The sequence below is a fragment of the Bubalus bubalis genome, chromosome 3 (assembly GCF_019923935.1).
Source record: "Bubalus bubalis isolate 160015118507 breed Murrah chromosome 3, NDDB_SH_1, whole genome shotgun sequence".
Taxonomy (NCBI): Eukaryota; Metazoa; Chordata; class Mammalia; order Artiodactyla; family Bovidae; genus Bubalus; species Bubalus bubalis.
The window spans coordinates 101,493,613-101,509,688 of NC_059159.1; the positions used below are offsets into that span (position 1 = coordinate 101,493,613).

The following is a 16,076-nucleotide window of genomic DNA, read 5'->3' on the forward strand; positions in this document are numbered from 1 at the left end:
TACTGAAATATTCACAAATAAAACATATCATATCTTAGATTTAGTTCAATAATACAGGAAGGAGAAATTTATTCATGAGTTGGTAATAAATGAAGTGGGGGTTGGAGGGAAGGTGCCCATTATAGTATTATTTCTCCTTTTAAAATATGTTTGAAATGATCTCTTTAAAAGGTTTTCTGAAGAAAAGCAATGATGCCACCTCAGGTCCATTAGGATGCTACTATTAACAAAATCATCAAAGAAGTGTTGGCGAGGATGTGGCAAAACTGGAATCCCTGCCAGTGTTGATAAGAAGTAAAGTGGGGCTGCTGCTATGAGGAAAAAGTTGAAAATAGAAATACCACATGAGCTGACAATCCCCAGAAGAGTTGAAAACGGTCTCAAAGAGACTTCCCATATTCACAGTAGTCCCCCGTTCTTTGCAACGTAATTCACAATAACCAAAAGGTGGAAGCAATGCAAGTGGCCACTGATGAATGGATAGACAAAATGTGCTTTGAACACACAATAGAATATTGCCAAACCGCAAAAAGGAAGGAGATTCCCATGCATGCTACAACAAGGATGAACTTTGAGAACATTATCTAAGTGAAATAAGCCAGACACGAAAAGACAATTACACAGGGACAGAAAATAGAATGTAGTTGCCCGGAGTTGGGGGAGGGAGAGATGGAGACTTTTCTTTAATGGGTATAAACTTTTGCTTTTGCAACGTAAAAGTTTTGCAGGTTGGTTGCCTAAGAATGTAAATGAACTATATACTTAAAAATCCTTAAAGCAGTAGATTTGACATGTACTCTGCTACAATAACAGCAGCCATGGCTTCTACGCCTCCCTGCACAGAAGCAGCTCAGGCAGCAGTGAGCACACACTGATAGTCAAGCATCAGGCGGATCTGCAATTGAAGCCGCAGCATCAGACCAACTGCTATTTCAGCTCTTACATAAACCTAGACAACATAAACCCCTTTCGAGCTGCTTCAGTTTGTAATTCACCCATTACTATAACTGCAGAAGATGCACATTTTTTTGGTAAAGGGTCAGACAGTAATCTTAGGTTTGAAGGCTGAGATGCAAAATTAAGGGTATCATGCAGGAATTTACAAGATAAAAAAATTTTGCCCATTATTTTTTACAGCTGAAATAAAAAACAGAAGATAACTGGTAACAATTTTTTACAATACAGGTCCACCTATGAGAAGAAAGGAATTCTTTATACATGGATAAAGTTTTGCTTACTTGAGGTTCAAAGTTCGTGTTTCTGTATCATCAAAATTGATTACAAAGGTTCATTTATTAGTGTTTAGCTGTAGTAAGGTTTTACCTGTTTCATTTATGTAAAATAAACACGGCAAAGTATAACCAAAGTTATTTTGGCCTTGTGCTAGTAACTATTCACCTGTCCAGCAGATACTAATGCTAATTCTCAAGGACACATCTTGAAATGAGTGAAGCTCTCTCTGAAATGCTACATACGGCATATAAACTTTCCTCCAAAGAAACTAATGAGGAGCTAGGATTTAAAATGATATCCACCTTTATTAGATAAAGGTGACAGGAAGGCATCTTGCATCTGTGGCCCGTGAGATGAGGCTGTGTCTATTTCTTGATGAGCAGGACCAATGTTGCCGAGCCAGCTCTGACTTCGTTGGACATTAGAGACGCCAGCATCTATTTCGAGGTTTAAAAATGGGTCAGTTGACTGTGACTTTAACAGCTGCTCTCCCACTGCAAGTTGGAAACACACACACAAAAAGGGAATTAAAGGTGCACACATTACCATTTCCAATTCAGTTCTTTCAGCTTCTCTTCCTCAACCAACCCCAAATACGGAAAGTTCAAAGCCAATTAATGTCCCTACACCACATCACCCATCCATGAACCAGGGAGATTGGACTGGAACAGAATGCACTGACTAGATAATGCCACCCAGCAGTCATCTTCTATCATTACCTAACTTACTAGAAACTAGGCAAAACCTTATTCATCCTTAAATGATTTTCCTTGGTTTTAAGACAACATGAAACTTCCAAATGCCATAATAAAAAGGGTTTTGTTTGAATTTTCATAAGTAATAATGATTACAACCTGAACTAAAAAACCTAAAAATTTTTTTTTACCAAAATACAGTTCACTTTGCCCTCTCCTAATTTAGAAGATGGCCCAAGCTCTCAAAGACATATTTTTACCATTTCTCTGGAATGAATCCTGTCAGGTAAGTCACAATTTAGCTTATTTTGATATCTGTGACTAACCAATGCCAAAGAGAAAGTGCAAGTCGCTCAGCTGTGTCCAACTCTTTGCGACCCCATGTACTATATATAGTTCATGGAATTCTCCAGGCCATAATACTGGAGTGGGTAGCCGTTCCCTTCTCCAGGAGCTTTTCCTGACCCAGGAATTGCATCGCAGGAAACTTCCTACAAAAAAAAAAAAGTGTGGTAGCTTCTATACTCAGTCAATGCTCAACCTGCTGATAATCTGAGAAAACAGTTGGTTGGATTTATAAATTAAACTTCAAAGTCATAAGACCAAGAGACACATGATCTACTTCTATTTACATCCTTAGTCAAATGGTGGATGTTCCAAATGATCTACAAAAAGTCAGCTTTTATCTAAGCTTGGAATGAAAAGACTTCCTTGAATATCAACTAACAGAAAAAAGTCTAAACATTTGGAGCAAATACAATTTTTGTATAAGTAACACAAAGCCTGTATTACCTGTTCGGTATTTTCCATTTTTGAAAGGAGAACTGACAGAAGAAGCTGGGATGATGGGAAGTGGCCAAAGGAAATCTTTGTGGAGCCTCTTCAGGGCCAACACGAAGTTGTCTACTCGGGCAGCACGGGCACGCTCCTTGCACAGCCAGCTAATGAGTTCAAAGCCCAACTGGGCTGCAAAGCAGCCGAGATCCTTTAGCCGAACTTCTTCCAAGAGACGCCGAGCATGTCTCCAGAGCATCATATCAATATACATGTTCTCAGCACAGTCACTGTCTTTGCTCCATCTGTAAGTGGGAACACAAGTAAGCTATGGAACAAGCTTCACATTCTTCTTATGAAGTAGCACTGAAAATGCTGACAAGGAGGTAGGAGATTTGAGGGAAGAGGAAGATCAAATATCAGAGCTTCTCCCTGCGATAGCACACCTGTTGAACAATAGCTGGAACACAGTAAGTAGCCTCTTACACATGTGTGTAAAATAAAAGTACAGAATAGAAAACAAAACGGAGACTGACAAAGCCAAATGAGGAAGAGGATAGTGACTGGATAAAGTAAAGAAAGGAAGCAAATAAACACTGTATTTGAAAAGACCAATGAAAAGAGGAAAGGAGATCAGATCAAGGAGACTAAAGAGAAGCAAAGTGAAATGTAGTCTCTTAATGTGAGTTATACAGACACATAAGGAAAAAAAACATTTAAAAAAATGAATGACTAAATATCGTCTATTACCCCTTATTCCTATGAACTGGTGTGTTGCAACTGGTTTGGTACTGGGGTGATGGGGTGCCTTCAGAGAGGGCAGTACTGGAGCAGGACTACCTGCATTCTGAACTTGGCTCTGCCACACAGTTTTGTGAATATAAAGCAAGTTTATTTTTCTGGGCCTCTGTTTTTCACCTGTATAATGTGGCTAATAACAGTATATTTACCCATATTGAGCTGTTACTGAAAGACCTATACACGGAAATGTTTGAATTGTGCCTGGCGAGCAGTGAGCACTTAGTATATATTAAACACCATTTACATTCAGGGTATAGGTGAGTAGCTCCTGTTTGCCTGGCAATTGTTTTATAGTCTTTCACAGTTGCATTTAACTTGTTTATGGTGTGTGTGTGTCTGGGTATGTGTGTGTCTGAGTGTGTGTTGGGAATGCAGGTGTATTAATGGCTCTGATAAGAAAAAGCTGTAAAACATCGCAATAAAAATGTTCAGGAAGCTCTCATTCTGTGTCAGGCGCTGTAGTAAGAGTACACACGGAATATAAAAGAAAGGATTGGGGAGAGAAAGAAACCAAGAGCCAAGACCACATAACAACAGAGGAAGGAAAGCAAGGACCTCACAAAACAGGAAAATCAATTTTACAATGTTCAGCATGAGTTCAGAGCTACCCTTCAGGGCATATTAACCCATCTACATATAATGCAGGTTTCAGACTCCAGGATACACTTTTTGGCACGAACTGTTTAATGACTTCTCCACTCAAAAGAGTCACAAGAGAGTCCAGTACATGAGGACTAAAATGTCAAAAGGTACACTGGGAAAGAATGGGAAAACTGTTGACTGTAAGAAGGCTTTTGAATTATTTGCAGATCTCTCTTCCTTTTTATTCTGGTCCTCTATTATCAGAGGTAATTTAATGTTAGTCACATTTAGAATGGGCACATCGAGACCTATTCTAGTACAAAGGGCAAAAACACTACAAAGAATAAAGAAGTGAATTTAGGAGAAAGAAAAAAGGGAAGCCTTTTGGGAACGTAAAAAGGAATTGCAATCGGATCAAATAGTTTTTTCCTAAAATCCAATTTTACAAATACTCTGAAATGCAATGTGTTATAGAATTCCCTAAAAGCAGGAACAGTTCTTCATTCTTTTACCTTTTTCCAGAAGGACCAGATGGCATACTTAGTGTTTTCTGTAAGCCGAATTTACTAGCAGGAACACTGTCCGCTGACTGGGATAAACTGATGCTTCGATTCCTGAAGAACTCAAATCCACCACCACTTGAGCTGGGTTCCTGTGATTACACACAAGGTGCAGTATGGTCAGAGGAAGATGCCACATGGTGTGTGGCCTGGCAAAGCCGTGCAATGCTTCAACTAACCTGAGCTGTAGGTGTGGATGGGGGCGTCTCACATTCCCCAGAGCCGATGGCTTTCAGAAATCGAATCATGTGTCGACACAGGTCCCACTTGCCTTGTTCCAGGGCTGTGTTGAAAAGAAGGGTGGCATGTTGCCTACTTACTGCTGGGACTTCCATGTTCTAGAAAAACAACCAAGAATTTCTTTTATACTACAAATGATTTGAGAAGATATGAGTAATTCTTTATCTCCACGCTTCCCTAAACCCAGAGAAGTAATGCAGATATAGCACTGTAGGGAATAATTTACTAGTAAAATCAAAAGAAGCATTAAAAAGTACCATACAAGAAGAAGTGAGGCAAATACTCCCCTGGTGTAATATAATTTATGATTTCTTGCACTCCCATTACTGCCATATATCTTAAACTTTACATACACTCTTTCATTTCTCCTAGTGACTCTCAAAAGAGGTATATCATTCTCATTTTACACATGAGAAAACTGAGTTAAACAACTTGTTGAAATTATGCATTTACAACTTTTTTAAAATTTTAATTGCATGGCAATGCAGAGTGTAATGCCCATGTACAAATATAAGCAGAGGATAAAAAATTAAATAGTATCTCAGTATTAATATGAAAATTAGTTTGATTCTGAAGTCTTCCTGAATATGTCTCAGAAACCCCCAGAATTCTGTAGACCACACACTGAGAATCCCCTGCCCTCAAGAGTGTTAGAAATCCAAAATGAAAGAAATCAGGTTCCCAAAAACAGGACTGTTAGATAAGAGAGAAATAAAAATATATGTTCTAAACAAAGAAAGAAAGAAACAACTTGTTGAAGATCAGCAGAAAAGCAAGAGTATAAATTTGTCTTTCTGACTCCAAAAAAGCTCTGGTCTATGTCCTGTGACAGAGCTTTCTGAGGATGTGACTTAATCAAAAACTTTGCTTTGGGCAACAGTATGTACTACTGCTGCACAGTGGGCGCCCACAGTGGTTCTTTCACAGATTTAATCTTGCTGCTTGCCCTGGCCTTCATGGAGAGGCGCCTAACAGGCAAGTTCAACTATAATTATCATCTGTCAGTCACAACTTAGGAATCCTGATAAAGTTTCTAATTCCATTGCTTGGGAGATCACTGAAATCTAAGCAGTGACCTAAATTAAACAAACAAACAAACAAAAGACTGCATTTATCTTGTTTCTGTTTTTATGATTGTGAGGCCTTTTAAGAATAGCCAGAATCTCAGGGCCACCCACCTTCTGCCAGAATATCTCCTCTGGTATCTCAGTCAGCTGCCATGGAGCAAATAAGCTGACAGGAAAACTGCTTCAGGCAGAATCTCAAACCAGGTTTATGGTTAGCTTCTTTAAACAACAAAAACAACTCGGCGGTAATTTGGAAGAACTTTTACCTCTCAGCAATTCCATGGCACCAGGAGAGAGATTACTGTGGAGGCCTCAGATAAACCCACAATATTCAGAATAATTATTTATTAGTATGTTTATTATATAATATTTTGATAATCTTATGTAATATGTGAATATTATTATATGTATTAGAATACTCAAAAGCCTCTTGATGAAAGTGAAAGTGGAGAGTGAAAAAGTTGGCTTAAAGCTCAACATTCAGAAAATGAAGATCATGGCATCCAGTCCCACCACTTCATGGGAAATAGATGGGGAAACAGTGGAAACAGTGTCAGACTTTATTTTTCTGGGCTCCAAAATCACTGCAGATGGTGACTGCAGCCATGAAATTAAAAGACGCTCACTCCTTGGAAGGAAAGTTATGACCAACCTAGATAGCATATTCAAAAGCAGAGACATTACTTTGCCAACAAAGGTTCGTCTAGTCAAGGCTATGGTTTTTCCTGTGGTCATGTATGGATGTGAGAGTTGGACTGTGAAGAAGGCTGAGTGCCAAAGAATTGATGCCTTTGAACTGTGGGTGTTGGAGAAGACTCTTGAGAGTCCCTTGGACTGCAAGGAGATCCAACCAGTCCATTCTGAAAGAGATCAGCCCTGGGATTTCTTTGGAAGGAATGATGCTCAAGCTGAAACTCCAGTACTTTGGCCACCTCATGCGAAGAGTTGACTCATTGGAAAAGACTCTGATGCTGGGAGGGATTGGGGGTAGGAGGAGAAGGGGACGACAGAGGATGAGATGGCTGGATGGCATCACTGACTCGATGGACGTGAGTCTCAGTGAACTCCAGGAGTTGGTGATAGACAGGGAGGCCTGGCGTGCTGTGATTCATGGGGTCACAAAGAGTCGGACACGACTGAGCGACTGATCTGATCTGATTAGAATACATTATATGTACATACATACACGGGCTTCTCTGGTGGCTCAGACAGTAAAGAATCCGCCTGCAATGCGGGAGACCTGGGTTCAATCCCTGAGTTGGGAGGATCCCCTGGAGGAGGGCATGGCAACCCACACCAGTATTCCTGCCTGGAGAATTCCCATGGACAGAGGAGCTTGGGCTATAGTCCATGGGGTCGCAAAGAATCCGACACGACTGAGTGACTAGGCACAATGTATATACATGTATGTATACATACAAGACATTCCTTTAATATTATTCAAAATAATACTGTAAACTCATTAATTTGTTTTAGGCCTATTTATGGGGAAACAGGATTAAAAAAAAAAAAAAAAAACCAACCCTGCAATGCTACTTTTTAACAGTAATTTTCTGCCATCATGTAGTAAGATTGAGTTCTTCAAAAGTAAAGATAAAACCTGAACAGAAAACTTGACTCTAATAGTTCTTTTTTTTCTTTTTAGTAGTTCCTTATTTGGCTGCACCGAGTCTCAGTGGCAGCATGTGGACTCTTTAGCTGCAGCATGCAGGATCTAGATCCCTGAGACCAGGGATTGAACCCAGCCCCCTGCATTGGGAGTATGGAGTCTTAACCACTGGACCACCAGGGAAGTCCCTGTACTAGATCTTTAAGCACAATCACAGTGCCAACCAAGGACATTTGCTTTCTTTTTCCTCTAGGTTTATGCTAATTCTTATACATTTACAAGCAGAGAATTGTTACCTGTAAGATAATAAGGTAAGACGCAGCAGTATCTAAATCCTGAGCCATCAAACATTCCTCAAACAAGTCCTTGGGGTTTCCAACAGCTGCAAAAAGGTAGTTCCACAGGGCATACTCAGTCTTCCTGGCACAGTGAACAACTGTCTGCAGGAAGAGGGGGAACTCGGTGATAAATTTTGCCACCGTGGGAAGCAGAGGGTCGGGAATGGGCTCCCGTGAGGTAGCTTCTTCTTCCAGCACTTCATGGAGCATGAGCTCCAGCACGTGGGGAAAGTAAGGCAGCGCGGCACAGGACTGGGCTAAGAGCAGAGCTTGCTCCCCGAGGTTCCTCACCAGCAGCTGACGCAAAATGTGATGGAGGTAGATCTGGGAGGTTCTCTCCACGACACAGAAAGGGAAGAGCACCTCCAGCTGTTCCCTAGCACTGTTCCGAGAATACAGAGAATCATAGAGCAGAGTGTCGTTGACAGCACCAAGGACTAACGCATCTTCAAACAGAACAGCCAGGGGGTAGATATTTATATGGAAAGGCAGCATGATCCGCTGGGACAAGAAGGAATGGGGCTTGCGGTGATCCCTGGGGAAAAGAGGGAGCCAGACTTTCATCCCGGCACCTCCACAGCTCAGCCAGAGGGCCTCCAACAGGTGACGCTTCTGTTTATTTGCGCGACACGTGGTCCAGACATTTTCAACAGACTGGGCTAGTACAACAGGAGGACAGAATGGCAACTGGAGAAGAAGAGACTGAAATCAGTTCTTTTCCCATTAAATTTGTAGGTGAAGTTTTCCTTGGTACTAGTTTCTCAAGTCTTTCAAAATGATAGTATAAATTTTGAGGAAAATTAGAGGAATCTGTTTAAAGTTAATAATACTGCCCTGCCTTTCAAAGTAAGTGTACTTAAATCTAAAAACAAAACAACCCCCCTCCCCCAAGGAACTTCACCAATTTATCCTGTTTTTCCATTAGAATTATTCCAAGCAATAACACCTAAGCAGTAACGTCTGGCATACAGAACATTTTATTATCATTTTAGGATCTAATCCTCCACTTTTCAGTCTTGCACCCAAAGGCTTACAACTAATTTTACATACTTTCTCAGTTTCCAAATCATAAGCTAATACTCTGCTCTTAAATTCTTTTATCCCCTCATCCTTCTCCCAGACATTCTTTACGTTTTAAGTGACTCGCATTTAACTCACAAGTTTCCTTTGGTTAGGGTTGCTGTCCTTCTCTCGGATCTGAGGGCCGGACCTGTCCCTCTGCATCATGATGAGCTGTCCTGCCAGATTTAGCATAATGCTTTCTGCATCACGAGCCTGAAAGGAAAATAAATTGGATTCATATGAATTAACAAGTATATTTTCAGCGTTTCCCCTGCCAAGTCATAATGCTTACAGGTTAAACAAACAATACTGAGTGTGTATTATGGTCAGTCATTCTGTTAGACTCTGTTGGAGTCAAGGAGCTGTCTGGCTCCACTAGTACATGCTTAACACAATGCAATTAATAATTAATTAATGAAAAAGTGAATTCAAATTGATGGCAGAGTTGAATTATCCTGAAAAAACTAAGAGACTTCCAGAAGTTCATAAAAGTGAGACACTGCTTCAGTGACCTGGTGGTCATAGCTAGAGAAGGCTTAAGGATGAAGTGGGACTTGAAGGGTGAAGATGACATACATGGGTGGGAGAAAAACGTTCGGTACTTTACTTCAAGAATGAAATATAAATGATACAAGAAGATAAAATAGTTCTACTGGGAAAGTGAGAACAATCTGGCTAGATTAGGGATATTACAAGAAAAAATACTGATGGTAACAGACCTTCAAAGAGGGCTTGGAAAGTCAAGTAAAAATATATCAGGAAATAAGCCACTACTTATGGTCCTTGAATAAAAGAGTTATTAAAAATTCATGTTGATGTATGGCAAAACCAATACAATATTGTAAAGTAATTAGCCTCCAATTAAAATAAATCAATTTATATTAAAAAAATTAAAAAAAAAATTCTGAGTTACCAGGATGGATGACTGAGGGGAGGGAGATATCATAGGTGGTGACTTCAGGAATGAAGTAAATAGTCTGTGTTTTATTAAGGAAAAGTTCAATCAAACCCCAAAGTAGCAAACCTAGGATTCCCATCTTTAAGTTTGAGGAACACTGCTTAAAGCAGTGTTAAAGTATATTTTCAGCTATCAAGTCATTTTCACTTGTAAAGCAGAAGAACATTTTGATTAAAACAAACCAAAAGCTTACTTATATTCTAGACATGAAGGATAAAAAAACAAAGCTGAGCCAAAGATGATTTCAGGGTGCTGAATCTAGGTGAGGTGCTAGAGAAGTTGTGGTCTTCATGGACAGAAGTTAGAAGGAGATAATAACTTAGGAAAGGTAATCTGAAGAGTTTCCTTTTACTGCCCATTAAATTAGAAAGAATCTTAAGACTTCCAGATAAAAATGTTGTGAGAGATGATTAAACTGGAGATGAATACCAGAATCATTGAACTGTAATGGTAAGGCTGGTAAACTGAAGGTAACAGATGAATTTTCTGAAGCAAAGTATGTGGCAACAACAAAGCAATGGACCACTGGCTATGCTTTTGAAGGCAAGAAGAGAAACACAGCATGATGCCGCTAACCAAAGGAGGAAAGAGTTTTAGGAAGGAAAGGATAATGATTAAGATGACATGGATTGTGTCCTAGCTTTGACTCCTGCTGGCTGGATGAATTTAAGCTCCAATATCATTTAGGGTTCGGTCAGGAAAACCACCATCACCCTATGTATTCTCCTTGCAAAAAATAATCAGATACATGAAATGCTCATTTGTACTGCTCTAAGACACAAGAGATAGTATGTAAAAAAATGGCAAAGGGTGCTGAATACTCAGACTTTGTCACTCATTTTTGCTTTATATCATCCGGGTAGGTGATAAGCATGTTAATTTAAAATGCAGGAATTTGAAAAATTATCCCACAAAAATCTGTAAGCAACTGTCAGAAAGCTCAAGAATTTTACCTGGAAAGGAGTCTTCCGTTCCCAATTTAGCACATAAACTAAAAATTTGAACATCTGTCCATAACACATGAGAAACAGTAAATAACTTGGAGTTAGGAGAAGGAAAAATGGAATTGAAAATCTGTATGAGAATTATAAGAACTAGAGAGGAGAGGAAACCGAACATGCAATCCCAAGAATCAAACAGTATGACTGGAGACTGGCATAGGGACAAACAGGCTTCCCTGGTAGCCCAGATGGTAAGAATCTGCCTGCAATGCAGGAGACCCAGGTTTGATCCCTGGGTTGGGAAGATTACCTAGAGAAAGGAATAGCAATCCACTCCAGCATTCTTGCCTGGAGAATTCCATGGGCAGAGGAGCCTGATGAGCTACAGTCTGCGGGGTCATGAAGAGTCAGACGTGACTGAGTGAATAACACACACACACCCACAGTGACAAACTCCTCAAACACTTCCAAAGACCTGAAGAACATTCACTGCAGTTTACTAAAATATGTTAATATTCATAATGACCACTTTTACAGTTTCAGATAGTAAACTCACCACTGTATTTTATATTATTTCATTTAAAAAAAAGGGCTTCTTTGGTGACTCAGTGGTAAAGACTTTGCCTGCCAATGTACGAGACATGGGTTCGATCTCTGGTCTGGGAAGATCCCACATGCCCCAGAGCAACAGAGCCTGTGCTCTAGAACCTTGGAGCTGCACCTACTGAAGCCCACACACCCTAGAGCCAGTGCTCTGCAGCAAGAGAAGCCATCGCACTGAGAAGCCTGTGCACTGCGATTAGAGTAGTCCCCGCCTGCCCCAACTAGAGAAAAGTCTGCTCAGCAATGAACAACCAGCACGGCCAAAAATAAAAACACAAAATTCTCTATTTTTCCCTTCAGCTCTATCCACGCAGTCAACATTTTTTACTGATAATATCACAATACGTAAGAACAGGTGACCATACAGCCCTCTCAAGCAACTCTGATGAACTTTTCAGAAACTGAGTATACACAAAAGCTGGGACCACATGTATCCTCAAGGTCCTAAATCTGAAGGAACCCAACAAACCATCTCTTACCCTAAAAATCCCTGGTAGGTAATTCTCACTGGAGCATCAGAGACAAGGAGCTCACCAGTCTCCTGAGGGAGGCCACCTTACTGTTGAACAGTTCTCATTGCTGGATTTTTTGTTGTTAAACCAAGACTTCCTTTGCTTTTTAAACCTTGGCCTTCTACCTTTCAACTTCTTATTCTGCTCTTTACAAAGTTAAGTATCTCCTCTTTGTAAAGGGGCCTCTTCATTAAAATGGGGCACCCAGTGTTATTCATCTTCTGACTGCCTACTCTATCTAGAATATTCCAGAAGCTTTTTTAATATGACTTCAAACATAATGAAAAGTACATAAAATGTACACGCCCCCCCATCTTATTCTCATTATTCACATTGAAAATTACCAAGGTTTGTTTCACCTATCCCTTTTCTCTTTTTATTAATACTTATTTTGCCAAAGTATTTTAAAGGAAGATATCATGCCATTTTACTCCTATACATTTAAATAGGCATCTCGCAAATATAGGGACAGTTGATTATATAATTACAACACCAACATCACATCTAAATTTAATAAAATTTAGAACTATTTCTCAGTGTCATCTCTCAGTCAATATCGCTGTTTTAACAGTGTCTTTTTGTAGCCTATTTGAATCAAGATATAAATGACCTTATGAATTGCATTTTGTTGTTATAGCTCTAAAGTCTTACTTAAAAGAGTCTTTTCTTTCTTCCTCCACATTAATGACCTGCAGTTTTCCTACAGAATGTTATTAAACTAAACCTCTATCCCTGTATTTCTGATGAATAGAAAATGACTCGAGAAGCTTGGTTCAGTTCAGGCTCAATGCTTTTGGCAGTAATTCTTCATGTGATCCTCAGGCTGCATCACCCCAAGAAGTATGCATGGTTCTCCTACTTTCAGTGATGCTAAGATTGACTAGTAAGGCTTAGGCATGACAACTCGACACCTTCATTGTGAAGTTCCCATCAACCTTTCATTGGTTTCAACTGTGGTCACTGAATCCACTCATTTTTTCAAAGGCTGAAAAACTGATTCTTAATTCTCAAATTCCTTCCATATCTTTTAGCTAGAATTCTTCTGTAAAACATTCCTTTTTTATTAACTAGGACTATCTGGTTACATGAAATATGAGTTTGCAGAGAAAATGGAACCTGTATTTTAAAGGCACTCAGTGGAAGTGCCTTAATCAGTTCAGTTCAGTCCAGTCGCTCAGTCGTGTCCGACTCTTTGCGACCCCATGAATCACAGCACACCAGGCCTCCCTGTCTATCACCAACTCCCGGAGTTCACTCAGACTCACGTCCATCGAGTCAGTGATGCCATAGGAAGTTTTAAAAGACTAGACAGACAGGGATGACAAGTAAATCCACACAGAACTTTTCTTTGAAGACGGGTTCCACATTGACATGAAGTTTGGAAACATAAGTTATTAAACTTGGGTCCTGGTGGCAACGCTACCTACACAGTTACTTTAACCAGAAGCTATGGGAGTATCCCTTCTCTTTGCTCATAATCAACTAATAATGGAGTCCTCTATACGTCATATTCCTTCTACTTCTTTCTATCTTCTTTTCACTACCCAAGTTTGGGCCACAGACACCATTCACCTAGATCACTGCAATGGCCTCTTAGCTGCTCTCCCTTCATCCAGTTTTGTCCAACTCTGGTTCATTTTCTTCCTTTGTAATGTTTTCTCTAATATTACAAAGCTTAGATCTAATAATATCTAGCTTAAAACACTTTAGACTTTAAGACAAAGTCCTTAATATCAATAAGACTGTTATACTCTATGTTTCAGTCACTGTGAAATTTCTTCTAATTCCCTGAATGTGTCATGTTCTCTCTTATCTACAGGCCTTTGAACTGTTCCCTCTGACTGAAATTCCTCTTTACTTAGATAACCACCACTTATTCTTCAGGTTTCAATTTAAATGATAGAGAAACCATCTGTGATTGCTTAGACTACCCTCTGCTTTTGTTACACAGTATAACTTTTATACACAGTATAATGTTTTAACACTGTATCACTTTTTGGTATACACAGTAACCTGTATTACTTTTTGGTACACACATCACATTTGTATTAATTATCTATGTAATTATTTCTTTCCAGTATTAGCAAAAACCATGTTTGTTTAGTTGGCACTGTAACTCAGCATCTTCACACAAGGCAAATTCTATATATTTAGTATGTATTTTCTGAACAAACGAATAGTTCCTAATACCAAATTAAAACACAAAGACCCAAAAACTCTAAGGAGCTCTGATAACAGAATGGTACCTGCTGTGGCATTTTCAAGGTGATTCCATTCTCTGTACTCACTGATGTCAGAGTGACAGATACCACTAGGAAAGGGTGAGGAATGTAGCGTGACATGGATACTTCCTGAAGAACCTGAATACCAGCAGTATTTGGACTGTAAAAGAGAAAGAAACCATACACCTCAACAATTCTAATGAGTTTTTTCCCCCCCATTTCCACTACAAATAGTATGAGAGTTTATGTTTATAGGGGCCCCAGAAGGCAATGGCACCCCACTCTAGTACTCTTGCCTGGAAAATCCCATGGATGGAGAAGCCTGGTGGGCTGTAGTCCATGGGGTCGCTAAGAGTCGGACATGACTGAGCGACTTCACTTTCACTTCTCACTTTCACGCATTGGAGAAGGAAATGACAACCCACTCCAGTGTTATTGCCTGGAGAATCCCAGGGACAGGGGAGCCTGGTGGGCTACCGTCTGTGGGGTCGCACAGAGTCAGACACGACTGAAGCGACTTAGCAGCAGCAAATACTTTCTACCTACCATTTCCACCTCCCCAAGTATCCTTTAAACAGCAGACTGACAAGGCTGTGGCACCCAAGAACACAAATGGAGATGAGGGGAGGGAAAAAAGGGAGTAATATATAAAAAGTTAAAAAGAAATTGGGAAGAAGCTTATAGGAATAGCTTAGTCAGCTGAGAAATAGTTGGCAGAGGAAGGAAATGGGTTCTATCTAACTGCTACTGCTAAGTCACTTCAGTTGTGTCCAACTCTGTGAGACCCTATAGACGGCAGCCCACCAGGCTCCTCCATCAAGTGAAAATGAAGTTGCTCAGTAGTGTCCGACCCTCAGCGACCCCATGGACGGCAGCCCTCCAGGCTCCTCCATCCATGGGATTTTCCAGGCAAGAGTACTGGAGTGGGTTCCATTGCCTTCTCCAGGGTTCTAGCTAAGGTGATCTGTTAATTTTTATCTTTATAAAAGATATCCTCAATTACTAAGCTACTTCAGCAAACACACACTTCATAGCTTTTTTATAAAAAGAAACAAAAGCCATCTGAGAACAAAACAAAACTCAAGAAGTGTGGTCTAAATGCTGCAAGTCAGCCAGACACCAAGAAGAATATAGGCAACACACACAAACAGCAAGACGACTGTCTGTTTTTCCTTTTCTAGACTACAGCCAGCTAGGCCAGTGAAAATGTACAAGAGTCTGTTAAGGTCATGCTTCCTAAACCCCTAAAGCTATAGAAATACTATAAATTTCCCCAAGTTTCTAGAACACTAGGAAAATTAGTAACAACTTGTTATCAAGATGTGTAAAAAAAAAAAAATTAGTATTTAAAATTTTACCATCCCAGTTTGTTTTTTCAAATGAATCCAGTAAGATTAGCTGAAAAAAAACTGGTAAAGCTTTATAGTTTATTTCCTTTGGTAGCTAAAAAATAACTATCATACAAAGATCACTAATGAAAATTCCTTGCTTTACGAAACTCTTAAAGGAAATCAAATATAAAATTAAAATAACTGTTTTGAGAAATAAAACTACAGAGGAAGCATGATAAATAAGAGCAAAAAATGACTGTATCTTTTATATACTTACCCATCAGATTTTCTTTCAATACTATAAAGGCATATTGAACAGTCTGCTCTAAAAACTATTACCATGTCCCGGAAGACACTAAGCAGTAATGTTTCTGCTTGTGTTTTGGTGACATGAGCAAAAGCATTGTCCAGATTTGAGGTTCGCAAATACACTCTGAGCTGTAGAAAATAGAAATAAAGACAACTGTAAAAAGAAGATACCTACCATGGATGACTAAATACTTTAGACATACTGTTTTTTAATCTACTTTTTTTCAAGCAAGAGGAGC

The 16,076-nt window shown here is 39.6% G+C and overlaps 1 protein-coding gene across 11 annotated transcripts in view; it reads right to left on the reverse strand.

Moving 5' to 3' along the window:
- The window catches only part of RIC1 (RIC1 homolog, RAB6A GEF complex partner 1), a 141,739-nt gene that overhangs the window by 4,894 nt on the left and 120,769 nt on the right, over positions 1 to 16,076 (reverse strand). For all 11 annotated transcript variants that reach the window (XM_045165035.1, XM_045165029.1, XM_045165030.1 and 8 more), the window contains 8 exons: positions 15,806 to 15,966; positions 14,222 to 14,357; positions 9,058 to 9,174; positions 7,858 to 8,586; positions 4,825 to 4,983; positions 4,598 to 4,737; positions 2,721 to 3,007; positions 1,536 to 1,727 (listed from right to left, as the gene is read on the reverse strand). In XM_045165035.1, coding sequence (XP_045020970.1) covers positions 1,536 to 1,727; positions 2,721 to 3,007; positions 4,598 to 4,737; positions 4,825 to 4,983; positions 7,858 to 8,586; positions 9,058 to 9,174; positions 14,222 to 14,357; positions 15,806 to 15,966 — 1,921 coding nt within the window. The remainder of the gene's footprint in view (positions 1 to 1,535; positions 1,728 to 2,720; positions 3,008 to 4,597; positions 4,738 to 4,824; positions 4,984 to 7,857; positions 8,587 to 9,057; positions 9,175 to 14,221; positions 14,358 to 15,805; positions 15,967 to 16,076) is intronic.